Genomic DNA, 17,412 nt, shown 5'->3' with positions numbered 1-17,412 from the left:
TGTAATGCAAACAGACACTGACTGAAACAGAAAACTCAGCATGGCTATTCAAGGTTCATTTCATCCAGATAACATTTACTCACTTCTGATGCAATGCAGAAATGCATGGCTTAGGAAGTTCTTGCCTCAAACCTCCTTTAGTTACAGAACTACTATTACGATTGTAGGGAAAACAAACATTTGCAGAATCCCCAAACGCACATCCATTCTGTTACCTATGTAACTTATGGCACAGATACCTGCAATGTACTACAAACAATGTTGCACCTATTTAAGAAAGAAATTTCATTTAGGCAGGTTTTGGTTCCATTCCATCCTTTAAAACCTTCCCCAATTTCAAAAAGAAGTGAAACAAATCTGCTTCGCATTGCCATGGTTCCCACCCCTTCAGCTTATTTCAGAAAGACTAAACTCTTCCTCAGGAAACCCCCAGTATACCATGACATGGAAAAGCCCCTCCAAACCCACCTTTCAGCAAAATGTAGATGAGCATTCCAAATGCCATGGCAAGCAGCTGCTTTGACACCTTTGCAACTCTCCTTTGCCGGTGCTCGTTGGCTCCACTTATCTGTGCTGCTGTGTTTTCTCTTGCACTTATACGCCACGAAGCGTCATTTGCTGCTCTCACCAATCAAAAAAAGGTGCATCTGGCAGCAAGCTCAGCCCTTAGGGCAACCACACATTTATTTAGGAAACTGCTATTATCTAGCACTGGGATCGGGTTTTCTCTTGAAACCCCAGTTTCCTATTACCCGTGGGCATTGTTGTGCATGCAGAGATGTAGTTTTAGAGAGACCTGGCATCTGCCAGAGCAGATCAATGATATACGGCAAAACCAGAAGGTTGCAAAACAAACAATCTCGTGAAAAATGAGATCTTTGGTCCCTCGGAGATGAAATCTCACGTTACTTCCAGGGGGGTGGTCAGCATTCAGCCTGCTGCTCCAGATGCCAGGAGCCAGGGTCCAGCCCCTGCTGCTCCCCCTGCACTTCAGCTCCTTCTCATCCAGAAAAGGAACGGTGAGAACAGCCGTGCTGAGACTGAGAAGTGATCAGACAGATAACGGTGATATTCCCCATCAGTGACTGCCAGCAAAAGGCCTTTGATCGCAGCTGGAGCTGTGCAAGGGTGGCCACCTGGAGCTGTGCAGACACACAGTGAGAGTGATCATGCTTTTTACATTAAGTATCTGTAGGTATATACACGTTTCTTAACGCCACTCTCCACAGCCCTAAAAGCTGTCAATTCCTTTGTCACAGGCAGCTCAGAACAAGCAGGACTGCTCCCTCTGCAACATCGTTACGTAGCACTGGGGCAGATCACCAGGAAGGCTTCACTCTCACCCTAAGAGAGCTACTATCTTCACTCCAAGTTTCAGTTTCCCCACTGTGAGCTTCAGAAAATAAAAAACTTTTCACAACTTAATCTTTTCTTTAGCCAAAACGTAATGACAGATGCTCTAGCAACTCCGGTCAGCTCGAGTTCTCCCTCTGCACCAAGCTCTTTGGTGATGTATGGGATTCAGTGTAACCACTTCATAAGCTCAGGGAAAAACACAAGCTGGTTATGCACACTTTAATTATGTGTTCTGATGCTCATGGGCTGCATTCCAGGAGGTTTTTCCCTTCCTTCAGTATCCTGAATGGCTGCATGCCTGCACATTGATCGAGTGCAGCCTGTGCACTCCCCACTTGCCAGGACTGGCGTTTGTGCTACCTGCAGAACCTTTGCTATCAGTCCCGAGCAGGGAGCTTCCTTTCAACATACTTCTACACAATGGGAGTTTAATCCAGTGTGAATGTGAGCAGTGGTTCTGCCATTGGGCAATGCAGTGGGTGCGGCAAGAAGAGGGCAGCAGATGAGGCTCTGGCTGTCCCCACCTGGCCTGATCCTGGCACATGAGCACTTTGCAGGCTGGAAATAGGAGTCATAACCCTTCTGCAGTTGCAATGGAGAACAGATGCGTTTGGCAGCTCTGAAAACAACATGCCACTAAGCGAAACCTTGGTCCTGCTGGCTTTATGTCATCCTAACTCACTCGTGGGAGGTGAAAAGAGAAAAAGCTGAGGATGCACTATAAGCTGCTGGGAGGATATGACAGAGGCAGACTCATTTCAGTGACATAAGCAAAGTGCCTCAAGCTGTTATTCCATCAAAAATGCAGACTCTATTTTTAGCTAAAGCAAAGTAAATGAACACGGATTTGGAAAAGCAATGCAAACAGCTGAAATAAAGGCAATGAATGAACACGCAAAAGGCTGCTGTTGTTCCACTCTTTAGATAGAAAGGAAAAAAAATCCAACCCAAACTGTATCAAAGTATCTCATAGAAAGGTTAGCAGAATGGGCAAATTTTATTCCATCTGAGCCAATGATGGATTGAATTATCTGAGCATTATCTGCACATGCCCCTGGATACCCCTAACATTCTCATAACACCTCATTTTGAACAGATACGAGGGTGTCTGCACTATTGGTTCCATACACATAGCAATGGATCTGTCAAGCTATTCTGCAAAAAATGCATTTATGCAAAACTCTCAGAGCATCAGAAGAAACAAGCAGCACAGAAGCAATTCTCCATCTGTTTCTTATTTTTTTTTTATTTTGGTACGCACTTTTTTTTTTAAATAAACAGAAGTAGTATTTAGCCACACCTTTTTGTTTTCTTACTTTTTAGAGTAGTCTTGAATCTACTTGCAAACACTAAAGGCTCCTGATTAAAATAAAATTACCCCAACCAAGATAAAAATATGGAGATAGCAGCCCAAAGTGACTCCCACTAGCTTCAATGGGAACCAGGGTAGACTCTTCAAGTCAATATAGCATATGCATATTAAAAGTGGCATCCTAGCAGTAACATAACTCTCTGACTCTTACACTGCATGAGACTATTCTGAATTCACCTTTGGAACACCTTTAGGGTACAGAAACACGCTGATAATCATTCCTCTCCCATTTATTTTTATGATTTCTATTTCCTTTTACAGCAAACATCTTATTATCTCACATAGTCCTCTCTAAGAAGCAAAACATTGTCAACAAATACTCACAGGGCTCAGCCTTACACCAGGAATTAAGAACCCTTCATGTTGCTTCAGAAGACAAGAGAATAAACAAATGGCTTAAATTCCAATACAAGCATTTCTGCCATGAGTAAACTTTTGATTTTCTCTTCCTCTTCCCCTCCATCTTATACAAAATGTACATACATAGCAGCTTTAACAACATTCTATCCAACTGAAGTCCAACCCAATCACATCACCTACTCAAAACCTTTTTGTGGCATTATGCATGAAAACACTGTCAACCAAATTCAGACATGGAAAGAAAACAATTCTGGCCTCACAACTGTGAGTACTTCACGCACACCTCTTGCATACATTTCAGAGGAGAGTTTAGCCAATATTGATGTATACAGGACAGCTTTAAATGTGTACTGAGCATTTGTATTCACTGCCAGAACTATTGTCTGGTAGCTGAAACAAATTCAAGCCTTTCGTTCCTTTCAGACTATAGATCACTGTTATCTAAATGTTTTCCAACTTCAAATTACACCCAGAACATTCCACATTTTCAATAGATATCCACTATGTTGAAACCTACTTTTAATACAGATTGAGCATACTTAATGCTTAAATAATCTCATCAATAGCATCCCATCTCAAAATATACAAGCATAATTCAAGCTCTGGAATTCAAGTTTAGTTCTTCACTTCCACGCACACAGTTGACCAACAACATGGTACCAACAAAGTCTGCACCATTCAATTCAGTGTTGCTCACAGTATGTCAGCAGGAGGTAACATAAAGTATTGTAACATTTTGTAAACCATCAAGTTCAATATAGTTTACATGAAAAAATAAATACAACGTAGAAATAAATATCTTTCTAGTAAAAAATAAAGGTTTTGTATAATAATAAATAGAACAACTTGCATTCTTCTTCCGAGACAGCTCACTTCCTCTAGTAAATGAGCTTCTTAGCAACTACCAGCGTGTTCTTCAGAAGCATTGCAACAGTCATAGGTCCCACCCCTCCTGGCACTGGAGTGATGAAGCCAGCCTTCTTCTTCACTTCTAAGAGAAAAGAGAGAAAGGGATTGACTAAGAATGTTTTCAAAAACTTTTTCTCATTCATTTCTCCAGATAAGTCCAAGCGGCAACAAGCTTAAAGGACCATGATTTGGACAATACTGCAGAATATGTGAAAAGGTACTGTAGAAGTCTTCTCAAATCCACGGTAGTTCCAGGATGAGTTTGAGGACATGGTTTAGTGGACATGGTGGTGATGTGCTGACAGTCGGACTAGATGATCTTAGTAATCTTTTCCAACCTTAATGATCCCATGATTCTGCGATAGGATACATTCAGGACCAGAGTTGCAAGGTAGTTCTCTTCTTGTGAATGTCATTACCCAGGCACCAGTTTTGGGCTATGGTTTCCCTACCAGCTTAAAGCAATCTGCCTGCAGAAGGCTGCCTTTTCCTCATGGGAGTACACACCTCCACTCAGCCTGTGGTCAGCCACCTAAACTGCGTGCTTCTGAGGAGCTGCAAGAAGAGCAGGAGTCCATCAAGAAGCACAGTTGAGCACAAGCACAATGAGGTTGCCTCTTCAGCCTTCTTCCCCCACTGCAACCTGAAGCTTCTAACAAAAATATCTACCTGTTCTGAAGTTCTGAAGGGAACTTCAGAAAACCACAGTGGGAGAAGGCACAGCTTCCTGGTTGGTTTGTTTTTTGCTTCTCAACATGGGTAAAGAACAAAACAGAGCTGAGTCTGTAGAAAAACAAATTCCCATTGCAACAATAGCCATAAATGCTCTGCTCCTTCAGAGAAGGTGTGGTTTTGTTGTTGTTGTTTAACAAACAAACAAATAAAACCAAAGCAAACCAAATCACAAAACAGCCTTACTATGGTGCCTACATCAAACTTGGACTGGGAGGCACTGGTCTTACTGAAGTGTCAAAGAAAGAATTCTGACAACTAAATTAGCTGCAACAACCCATGCTATGTGGCTGTCCAAAGTTAGCATGTACCTTGAATGCTTGTGCTAAGATGCACCTTTTTCTTATTTTTTAAAGCATTTAGTTAACAGCTGTCAAGTTACCTCTTTGTATGATGAACAAATATCACATAAAATACAACTTGACTTAATATTTGTATCTACTCTGTAAAATGTAACCAACTGAAATTTCAGGTTACTTTTGCAGGAGTTATATGCATCTGGCCGGGAATTCATTGCATGACAAACTGTAATAAGTAGCCATTTTGCTAATAATGGTCAGTGCAAGTGTCATACTACTGACGTAGAGATTTTCACAAGAGCCACCATGAGTGTGCTTCATACTATCCTTACCTTTCCCCCCCCCTCCCCTCCTTTGCTTGTTTACAAGTGATTTCCTGAAAACTCCCATTCCCCTGTTGCCACCAAGTGTCTGAAGTAAGGCAGGGAAAGTAACTGCAAGCATGTCATATAGACACATGAGCATTACTATTTGAAAAGTAGCTGAGAAGAGCTGTTAATTACACCAGGGAGGGCTTTAATTACTCTACTGGCTGTACCACCGGATATGCTATTAAAATACTTGGAAAGCTTAACAAACTGCAACTTGCATTGCTTTTTGTTGTTACCTTGTTTTTGTCGTACATGCAAGTTGTAAGAAATAAATTAAGGTCCCATATGACAGTTATTCTTAATATTCTCACACACTCTTACTAATTATTCTGAACTACCTGCTCTTTGAGATTGGTGTTTATGGTTAGCAGTTACTGCAAATCCCTAACTCAATGTCATAATTATTGAAATGTACCCACATCTGAAGTGAACACCATCATAATTGCCATACAAATTGTTTCAACCATTTAAAATTGAAATAAGTCTATTTCCATGGCAATGTTCTATGCTTCTCTTTGTGGTGTTATTTGGAATTCTCTTATCTTAGTTATCAAGTGCTGCAGTTCACAGCTGCAGCTAAGGAAAGCCTTCCAATGCACATCGTGCACATCATTGCCTCTCATGTTAGAAGCTGTACTGAAGAGCACAGACACAGAGCGCTGCTCTCATAGGTTGCAGAGGATTTTCTCCCCCATACTCTATCATTATGGAAATCACTGTGGCTCAACGTGGCAGAAACCATAGTTTATATGTTTGCATAGAACCACCTGGATACATTATTCACAAAAGCTAATCCAGATACATACAAAGGCTGGTCCAAAAGTAATGCCTCCTGTTTTATTGTGTTGGCCCACAACAGAGGTGGATGTTGGTTGTACGGCAGTAGAGGTTGAACCTTCCCACAACTGCTCCACTGCAGTTTCTTGTTCATCACTGAACAAAATGCATAGCTAACAGTGGTAACTATGTTGAAAAAATAGTGTTTTGTAGCTAAGAATTTGCTCTATGAAAGTGTTACTATACTCCTTGTACCTGTTAACCTGTTACAGCTTCCATGGAAATAAACAGGAGGCATTACTTTTGAGGCAACCTGTGTAAACAAGTGACAGTTGTCTATGTTTAGGAACTACCATCTGATACATCTCCATCTAGAAGAATAAATATAGAGAATTGCATTCATCTGATCTAAGATGAACATTAGTGAGCAAAGGGGTAAAAATAACGTCAAAAATGCAAAGAGATTCTCCTTCTCTCGTGAAGAGTAGAAAGCCAAAGCAGTCCTAAGGCAGCACTTCGGTGTGACCCACCTTATGTCAGTAAATCAAGTGCTGCACCTTTGCTTCCTTCAGGAGGTCTCGTTTCTGCTTCCCAGCAATGGTAAAGCCCTAACCTAGCTTCTGGAGACCAGCAATTTGTAAAATGTTGGTACACAGATGAGATGTCTATGGGGAAAGAGCTGCTATTTTGTAGCTTCTTTAGAATCTTCAAATCTTCCTTTGATTCTTCAGAAGAAATGAAATGTAGATTATTTCCTTGATGAACAGGTTCTGCTGCTTTGGAAGCAGCCCTTCATTCCTCTGTTCCTTTAAAGCAGGAACATCAGACACGGAATAGGGTTCATCACACAAACCCAGGGCAAGTCTCAACCTGAAGGTGGCTCTGAGTCTGGTGCATCTGCATTGAGTGATGCAGAATAATTCCTGCCTAAGCATTGTTTGCACATGGTTTTATTAGTCCCCGTACAGCTTCTCCAGGATCACAGCATCCGTGCAGCACTGCACAAGTGTGAATCACGTGCTCAGCAATCGTAGATATCCCATGATCTGCTTGCTTTACACAGTCTGGGATTTTTCTCACTGTGCACTGTGGGATAGTAACCTGAAAACAATGATTCCATTTCTCAAAATTCCTTCTGTTTGATATTATCCCCCTAATGCTCCCCAGCAGAAAATTAAGCAGCACAGCTACTTTCAGATGCAGCTAATTAGCACAGACAAGTGGGTGAGATATTGCAATAGCCTTGGGATAAAGAGCAGTGGCAGCAGAAATTAAAGGTCCCAGTGAATATTTCCTTAGGCCCCTGCATGAGATGTGGCCTCCTCTGTGAGAAAGAACCTCGACTTCTCCATCCCAAAACAGAGTGACACTAGGCAGTGGTGCTCCATGGCCTCTTGGCAGCCACCACCCAGAGCTAGCAGTTGCTTTTAGCAAACATTCTGTCCACAGCCCTCTCTAGAAGCTCGAGTATGCAGCCACTGCAGCTGGGATCCTACTGAACTATGAAAGTAGCCTCCAAGCCACCATTTCAGAATGTAAGGAATGAATAGAAAGCCTTTGGAATTTGCAAAATAAAAAAAATAATTTCTTGCATTGGCAAAGCATACCAACAGGCAGATCTTGCCCTGAGTTCTACCAAGCAACACCACAGAGACAGCATTACACAGTTTGGACTTCTATTACTTAGATAAAGAATGACACTTCTTCAAAATGAACTTATCTAAAAAAAAAAAAAAAAGCAGTAGTGAAAGCAGTTGGAATACACATGATCTGTTTTCAGGACTGCTGTTTGGATAAGCAGCATCAAGAGATTGTTTGGAAAGGATTCGGAAGTTTGAGAAAAAAAAAAGCTCACAGCCTGGAAGGTAGTGCATTGAAAGTGGAACAGAAGCAAACAACTGTCAGAATGAACTGTTTCCACAACACCTGCACTTCTACATCCCACCAACTCGAGGTGAGACACAATGCCAACACTTAGTGAAAAAATGTACCATGATCATCTTCAAAGCCAAATTTTTTATCTATCTGAACAAGTTTCAAGATACTTGTCAGCTCACCCAATGGATTGGTAGGAATTAGCGTTGCAGTTAATTGGAACAGGATATATTTCCCTGGTTCCTACTAAACTTATGTGCCTTTTGGTACACTTGCTCCATCTAGAAGTGAGCCTGGTCCACTCCATACACTTCAGCTTCATGGGCCTCTCCAGCTCATTTCCAGCAACCAGTAGCCAACTTCATTTCTAACAACATTTTTGCTCAATACCACAAAGACTTGTGTGTCCCATGAACAGCGCACCGCAATTCAGCAACAGTGCCACCTTCTCACAAGCTGTGAAGATTGCAGTGACAACTGAAGTGCAAAGCTCCTCCCTTGTTTTAGTACAGCCCTTCACGACCACATTGCCAGAAGCCTTAAGAAGGCAAACCTCAGCCAGCTGCTCCCAGCAGCACCCAGGGGTGATGCCAGAGTGTTTGGCCAGCAAACCACAGAAAGTCCTTGGGAGTTCTTGGTGCACAGCTTGGGAAGCAGCTCTGCGCTCCCAGAACATGGGCAGGTGCACCACTACCACTAGGCAGATAGGGTGGGAGCTGAACGAGGTTAGCAGTTCTGTGTATTAGAACATGGGCAGGTCCACCACTGTCACTGGGTAGGTCAGGCAGGAGCAGCACAGTAGTGAGCACCTCCGAGCACCTCCATATCAAGGATCAGCTCCAGCAGTGCTGTGCCACCACCCTGCTTTACAGTGACTCCTGGAAACAGTGCTCCACCCGTAAGAGCTATTCCAGTTGCATGCTCTCTGCAAGCTGCATACTTGACCTCCAAATGCACAGTGTTTTCCTGTCTTGCTCCTCTGGATATCTTGGCATCTCACATAATAGCACTCTGGGCACCTTCAAACACTTACAGCCAAATGGGACACGGCTCACACTGATGCCCACTTTAGAACACAGATCTCAGAGCTTCAAAACTCATCTTGAATAGCTATTCAATCCTCTTGGCCTGTGCTAAGAATATTTTCCACCAGGTGTTTCTTACTTTGAGTTTATGAATGAACAGTATTAAAAAGATATGTATTTGAAATGTCATCTTGTAAGAGATGAAAATAAAGTTCTGTTTCAAACCCACTCCCTAGAGATCAGAGGATAGCATCCAAGTATTGCTAGGATATGACAACCAAATCACAACAGTTCTCACCCACCTACTGAAGCTTATTTGCACTCCCAGAGGTTCTCAGCCAAATGACCTTGTTAGGTCTGTCATTTCTATCCATTTCTTACAACAAAGGTTTGACATGGGATTGCCCAGTTCAATCTCTCACACATCCCCTTGCTTCCACCCCAGATATTTCCCTACTTCAGGAAGGAGATGATGAAAGAACATACACTAGTGGGCTACTTTACATTGCACAGCTGATGTATGTCACGCCAGCTTACATATTGCAAAAAACATTTTGACATAGGCTTAAGCATAAATTCAGTCAAGTGATCAAAAGGAGGATAAGGATAAAACAATTTGGTACATAAATAGTCTAGCTTGTTCCATTTCCTAACTGGCAAATAGAAGATTTGACACAAGTGACATGGTTTGCAGTATTTCCAACTCCATACACAGGGACAGTTTTTTTGTTGTTGGAGATTTAGTGAAACTTTCACCGATACCAATAAACCAACAACAACTTCCCTTTGGCAATGCACAGCAAAATGCTACTTGGAGTTGCAGTGGCATAATCGAGGTTGAAGATCCTCCCTCCTTTTTGGATCTTCCCTCCCCCCAGGTAAAATCCTGAGAGCAACCCACAGCAGACATGACAAGACACATACGGTGCATCGCTGAAACTCTGAGTCATGGCACGGCCACTGAATCAAGCCCAACATTGCATTCAGAAGGTTATGCATTTAAAGAAAACAAACAGAAAGGAGACACTGTCAAGTTTCTGAAAGTCATATTCAAACATGCTAAAACAAACAATCAAAAAAAAAAAACCAACAAAAAAAAGAAATTCCTGGAACTCCTCTCTATACTTCATTTTAGTTCAGTTCTGAATATGGAAAATCATCTTTTACTTCTGATGGCACAGGGAAGATAACACACAAAAAGTTGTCCTGTAGAAATGTATTTCTACTGGAACTATTTTACAAATGCAGCTAATTACTTCCAAATGCATGCTCAAAGCATCACTGAGCTCATGCAAGTCATTCCATAGGCTTCAACAGACAGATATAAAGTTCATTGAGTAAAACAGGCAGGAATGAAGCAAATGATATATTTTCAAATACATCTAGTGGGCTAGAAACATTCTGAATACAATTAAGCTTTGAGACATTGTGCCAGCCAAGATGTTAATAACTATGAAAAAAAAACCAACAAAAAATGGTGGCTGATTTTCATACTTATCAAAATAAGGAACTGCTGAGAACCATTAATAATGTGGGTGAACGCTGTCTAAGCTTCCCACACACAGTTCTGCCAATAAGCTTTAATTTTCAGCTGCAACAATCCTGCTATTCCAGTCTGGAGCTCCTCCAGAGCAGAGAGATTTAATCCAATTACACTATGAACTCGCTCTGCAACACATTCAACATGAAAAGATCAATATGTAACATCATATGTTATCTCAGCCGGGCTTGCCTGGACCAAGATTTTCAAGAGCTTGAGATGAACCCACCTTAATTCTCAGCCTAAAGGATATTTCTGACGCAGAAGTGAATATTTTCAAATACAAGTTTGAAGAGGAAGAGTGCAGGCTTGAGAAATTGTGGCATAACAGTATTTGCTACAATCAGTGAGAAACATACACTATGAAAATGCAGAAACTGTGGATTGCTTTTGTGTGTGCACACGTGCAAATACTTTTGAGAGGCTTCAGAGAGTTTCAGAGGATGAAAGAAGCCTGGAGACAAGCATCTCTAGAACTGTTGCCACCATACTGCCATAAAAGCTCATCTGTATCTCTCAAAGGTTGCTCATAGAAGTAGCACTGCCTCTCCTAAATAACATATCATTTCTTAAGAGCAGGTATATGAACAAATTGCTCGTTGAGAACAAGCACTTCTGTCAGTGCTTTCTGAGACATAGGCTAGTCAAAGCATTTATCATCAATGAATCCAGTTGGTTCACATAAAGAGTGTTCCACTGACCTTCAAAGTCCACATCCCCAACTAATTTGGTCTTTCCAGTTAGAGGATCGTGGATATGATTGATGCCTACATCTATCACAGCTGCACCTTCTTTGACCATATCGGTTGTAATCAACTTCGGGATACCTGGAATCATCAAGATATTTGATTAACATGACCAAATAATCTTAGGCCATCAGTTCCAAATTATAAGTTTGCATGCACCCCCCCACTACTCTTCCCCCCTCCCCCCCATGCTGAAAAAAATAATATATATTTCACTTAATAATTAAGCATGGTGAGAGAACCTGATGTATGCTACCAGCTTATTTTTCATTCCTGTAATATATGAAGGAGATAGATAACAGGAAAAAAGTATCCAAATCATATTTAACTCACAGCAAACAGTGTCATCACAGTCTGCAAGAGAGAAGCAAAGACTTGCAGGAACAAAATCTCAAAGTTAATTCCTGGACAGACTCAGAAAAATGAAGCATCTCTTCTATTGTTAAGGCAAATAAGTATCTGAGTGCAAAGTCACTACATACTATCAGAGAGTGGGGAATATAAAGCCATCAGCTAACATCTGCATGACGTTAGACAATTATATCTTAAATGCAACATCTGCAATCTTCTTTGTGCACCTGCTTTAGAAGACCTCCTAAATTTATTTTCTTCTATGCAGCCACCAGCTCTGGAAGGCAGGAGATTCGAACTTGGAAACAAATTCAATTTTTGCCTTGCTTCTTGGGCAAGCAGCAAGCTCTATGCTGTCTGAGGAATGTCTGCCTCAGTAACAGAGCATCTCCAAAGGGCAGCTCGCCCTGCTGCCCTCCCCGAGGGAGACTTTTCTGAGGTGGGGGAAAAAAAAACAACGAAACAACAACAACAAAAAACACATTAAAAAAATAAAGAAAAAGAAAGCAAACCTATATGTTTTGAGACCAGTGTTACTGGAAGCAAGCTCTAGCATAAGAGTGCTATGACTCCACTTGAAGTGCTGGACCTTGGCCAGCTTGTCATTTGAATCCAGGGAATACAGGAGCTTTTTTTTTGCTCTCCATTTCTCACTCCCCCATAGCACACAGCCTTGAAACTCTGATTTTAATGTTGAGCAAACCAAGACCTCATTTATTTTTTTTTCTTCTCCTATTCTGATGATAAGATCTGGACACATCTCCTTCATCACACTCTTGTGCAATCAATTGCAGGCTGACTGCTAACTGGATAATGCCTCCGTCTGATGGGGTTAACGATCTGTGCATGATAGGAATGGGAGCATATTAACGGAAGTTGCACAGTTACACCCTTTGTAAAATGGCTTGATAATAGGCCAAATACTTAAGAGCAACAAATAAACTAACCCCCAAAGCAAATGAACAGATCCATTTACTTAAGCCTGCTTTGCATACCAAGCAGGGAGAGATAAGCGTTGGAGTAGCAATTCCTAAAATGCAGCGATTGAACAATGTGGGAATTTTTTTTTCCTTTCTAGCTTTGTAGAAAACAGTGAAGCATGCTTCAAACAAACAAGCAAACAAGTCCTATATGATCCCAGTTTAGATATAAGGATTGTAAAACAGTAAAATACTGAGAAAGCAAACCAGCCACAGGCTGAATCAAGCAGTCCAGGAATTTAGCAGTTTCCATACAGAAGAGCCACAGGTTATATCCAAAGGGACAGGGTGAGAAGGAAACATTATACGTTAGCCAAAAAGGCAAAAGCTGTGTGGCACAGAGCTTAGGCAGTTCTGGCTGGGAGCAGACACACTGACTTTATGGAGGGATGGCCTTATGATGCAACAAGTTGGGAGGGAATGAGAAGAAAGGAACAGCATCAATAGCTACAAAGAAGAAGAGCTGCACAGCCAATTCTCTTGGATGGAAATAAACAAGAGACAACTTCTCAAGACGGGCATTCTCAAAGCCTAGAGTAAAAACATGAACGTCTGATTTGGCTTATTCGACAGCCATGGATGAAAGTGAATAAGAAATTCCTCACAGATAGATAATAGGAATCTTGCTATTATACATAGCGCACAGAGTTTATGTAGCAAGGTTTTGGTAGTAAGGGGCTTTTCCTCTGTTATTTTCTCTTTCACTTCCTTTGAGAAGAGACAGAGTGGTAGTGGGCAGGGCTGCACACTTTTTAAAAAAATGCAGAGCTGGATTGTGCATCACTTCAAGTCTATCTCACATTGTGTAATAACTGTTGTATCATGCTCCTCTTACAAAAGACACAGGGAGAATGAATGAATGAGAAGAATGAACGCAGCTAAATTGCTACTGAAGTGTTTAACTACAAGTCTAACTGATGACAAACTGTTCAGCATGTAAAAAACCCCGAACTATGATTAAATCAGCAGCAGTGAATGTTGATATTACTGCTTTATTTCCAAATAATGTACACGTTATTTTTCATCCACAGCATGTGAATTCCAGTCTGACCCACAGTTGGCTAATCACATGTGGGAGAACTAAGCCACTTCTTGTTCCTGACCTAGCACAAGAAAGGGATGACAGTGCAATGAAGCCCTGAAGGAATGGACATCTTGCTTCACCAAGAAGCAAGGAGATTTAGACATGTGCCTGTCTTCATCTGGAAAAATAACTTCCCAAGATTACATTTCAAGGATGGGGAGCAGGGAGGGAAGGAGCAGAAAAGAGTAAATATGCTCATATTTCTCCCCATTTATGATCCTCCAAAGTCATACAAGAGAAGGAAGATATCTCAAGTTGTACGGGATACAGAATTTTATCAAAGACTGGTTTGTTTTTAAGTTTAATTTTTATTTCCATCAATAGATATCAGTAAAGTAAAACCAAAGATTGCTCAGAAGTAGCACTGCTTATTTCTTTGTCCTAGAAAATCCAAACAAAGTATTTCACAGATCTTTCAGAGCCCCTCCTTTTTGCACTTATCATTTTCTTCCTCTTGACATGATAATTGTAAACAAACAAAAAACCAGCTATGAATAACATGTATGTGTTACCAAAATTACTATTTAATTTGCTACGTTTGCTCTTAATTCAAACAGCAAGAGAAAGATACCATTGTCTTTTATGAATGGCACCTCCAGCTGATTTAAAGAAAACCTCCTGCCAAAAATTAGATGACTCATGATTTTTGCACAGCACAGAGAATGTCTTAATTTACATAATTATACCTGTATAAACTACACACCAACTGGTTCCCAATCTGGAGTTCATTCTGAAGTCTCCCTAAGGGAAAGGTGTCACACGTGATGAGAAACAGTTTACGAGTCTACAAATACGAAGGACAGGAACAAAGTGCCAGATCACCTGTCCATCTTACAAGAAATCCTGCACACTATGACACCCTTGGCAAGCATGAGCACCACTTATTTGGTAAAATACATGAAATACCAAGTAGTGCCACCAATTGACTCCAAGCTTTTCTTTTTGGGTTTTAAACATTGTTTTTTGGTTGTACTAACCACATTACCTGCAGCTACTATGACAATGTCAGCAAGTTGAGTATGGATCTTGAGCTGTTCCTTTGGTGTGTGCCTATGTGCAATGGTCACTGTAGCATCTCCTGAAACATAAAGATTGACAATTAATAGATAGAAAGGGCCTATATAGCAATTACTTTCAAGTACGACTGACTCATTTTGGTACATGAAGGACAGTAAAGATGACCACCAGGTTTGTCTAGTGATGCATCACTTGTTTCAGCATAGGCAGAATGCTCACAACATTTGCATTTTACATATATGAAAAAGCACTTACTCTTAAAAATTGACACAGGATTAGTTAATACATAAACTTCGGATTGACATTATTTCTTATTGATATTCCCCCTTACAAGAATGAGCATGGCTGATAATCTGACCAACAAGAGAAAAAGACAACCAAGGTTCTCCTTGGCCTGAACTATGAGTTTAGTAGCTATGACAACAATGACACTCTGGGGCCAAGAGTCTTTCATAGAATCATAGAATGACTTTGGGTTGGAAGTGACCACTTAAGATCATCTAGCTCCAATCTTCCTGCTACAGGCAGGGATACCTCCCTCTAGACCAGGTTGCTCAAAGCCCCATCCAGCCTGGCCTTGAATGCTTCCAGGGAGGGGGCAACCACAAACTCACTAGGCAACCTGTTCCAGTGTCTCACCACCCTCACAGTAAAGAATTTCTTCCTTATATCTAGTGTAAATCTACTCTCTTCCAGTTTAAAATCATTTCCCCTCGTCTTGTCACTACCTGCCCTTATAAAAAGTCCCTCCCCAGCTTTCCTGTAGGCCTCCTTCAGGTAGTAGAAGGCTGCTATATGGTTCCCTCGGAGCCTTCTCCAGGCTGAAAAGCCCCAGCTATCTCAACCTGTACTCATAGGGGAGGTGTTCCAGCCCTCTGATCATATTCGCGGCCCTCCTCTGGACTTGCTCCAACAGCTCCACATCCTTCTTGCGTTGGAGGCCCCAGAACTGGATGCAGTACTCCAGGTGGGGTCTCACGAGAGCAGAGTAGAGGACAGAATCACCTCCCTCAACCTGCTGGTCACATTTCTCTTCATGCAACCCATGGCCTTCTGGGCTGCAAGTGCACATTGCTGGCTCATGTTGAATATCTAATCAATCAACTCTCCCATCTGAACAACGATTGCACACGAGGGTCAGACAGCCAAATCTTTCTGTCAACTGGAACATCAACAGATTTCATAGAGAAGAAATGTTCTTGAACTCACATGCGTAACACAATCAAAAGCAGCATCAATATTTATATGATCTGTACAATTTCAGTCAGATATTTTCCCACCCAGTCAAGATATTCTAAGTAATCATTTTACTTAGGTCAAATGCAACAATAGGAATGGAAAAGACTGAAAAAGGTACTGGGATTTCGTGGATGCCTGACCAGCTCTTCTGTCTCCTGATAAAGCAAAAACTGCTGAACCTGTACTTTATACCAGAGTAGGAAGTGTTTGGAGTTATCACAAGTGTAAGACCACATCCTTTCGGGTAAACTCAAAAGCTCTGGGGCCCGCTCCTGCATGCACCCACACTGCTTGGCACAAAGCTACAAATAAACCCTGCCAGCAAGACATGAAAAGCCTTGTGCAGATCAATAGAGATGCTGAGGAAAGACCACTACACACGAAACAAAATGTCATTGGATTAGTGACTAAAATAACATATAGAGTCCAGCAGCAAGGGTGGCAGTCTCTCTGAGGCTGCTCAAAAAATGCAAAGGTAAAAGGTATTGAAGGAGATTCTTCCCAGATTCTGATGGCATCTCCATCAACTATTTGTTCTGCTCAGTGTTCTTGTGTTCATCTCCACCTTCCATCCACCATGAACTCATAAGCCACTTCATTAACCATTAAAGATTTTTGCCATCTCAGACATTAACACCACAGATGCTTCCTCTGGAATGTGTCTAACTGTCTAATCTGTGCCTCTTATCTCATTAACTCTCTTCCCCAAGAATCTCATCTTCAATCTGTCTGCGCTCTGAATTCATTGCCCTTTTCCCTTATCTCTCATCGCTCCTCTCCTTCAGTTATCACCAGTCCCTCTTCAGTCTCCGCACTCATGGAGAAGCAGATGAAGACATGTGCAGTTAATGTCAACAGAGAAGTGCATATGTGCATAAGCTATTTCTTGACATAAGTGGAATTCCTAAGAGTTAGAAGTCTTCCACTGATTTTCTATAACTTAAGTCCATCAAGAACTTGGAATAAACAACTGCCTTCAAACTACCTCTGCACTTTCTTATGGTAAAAACATCCCAAGCAGTACATAAAGCCTGCATGTCTACTTTCCTTCTTTCTCCCCTCCCCCCTTTCTGCAATATCACCTATTGATCTCCAAAGTAACTAATAATAAAAAAATAAAACAACAAAACTCAAGGGGAACAAGACAAAGGAATGGAATAAGGATGGAATAAAAAGGAGAAATCTTCTGTTACGGAAAAGATAAGAAAGGTATCTTGCCTAACACTACAACCCCTGCTACCAAAACCATACATTATGAGGTTCTTTTGACTCATAAACTGTATTTACAGACTCAGAGTAAACAGTGGTTTAAATCCAAAGCTACATATATTCATAGCTTCTAAGCAGTAAAATCAGTACTAATTTCCTCTCCAGAGCTT

The 17,412-nt window shown here is 41.3% G+C and overlaps 1 protein-coding gene across 4 annotated transcripts in view; it reads right to left on the bottom strand.

Moving 5' to 3' along the window:
• The window catches only part of LOC100538470 (epigen), a 58,187-nt gene that overhangs the window by 29,836 nt on the left and 10,939 nt on the right, over window positions 1-17,412 (bottom strand). For 2 of the 4 annotated variants that reach the window (XM_085222491.1, XM_085222490.1), the window contains exons 6-7: window positions 14,763-14,855; window positions 11,318-11,443 (exon numbers count right to left, since the gene is read on the bottom strand). In XM_085222491.1, the coding sequence (XP_085078617.1) occupies window positions 11,318-11,443; window positions 14,763-14,855 (219 nt within the window). Of the gene's footprint in view, window positions 1-468; window positions 4,080-11,317; window positions 11,444-14,762; window positions 14,856-17,412 lie in introns of those variants that run through there. The other 2 variants (XM_085222489.1, XM_003205547.4) reach the window with 2 other exon arrangements.

The sequence above is a fragment of the Meleagris gallopavo genome, chromosome 4 (assembly GCF_905368555.1).
Source record: "Meleagris gallopavo chromosome 4, MGAL_WU_HG_1.1, whole genome shotgun sequence".
Classification (NCBI taxonomy): domain Eukaryota; kingdom Metazoa; phylum Chordata; class Aves; order Galliformes; family Phasianidae; genus Meleagris; species Meleagris gallopavo.
The sequence above is the reverse complement of the archived record's forward strand: the minus strand, read 5'-3'. Positions and strand labels throughout refer to the sequence as shown.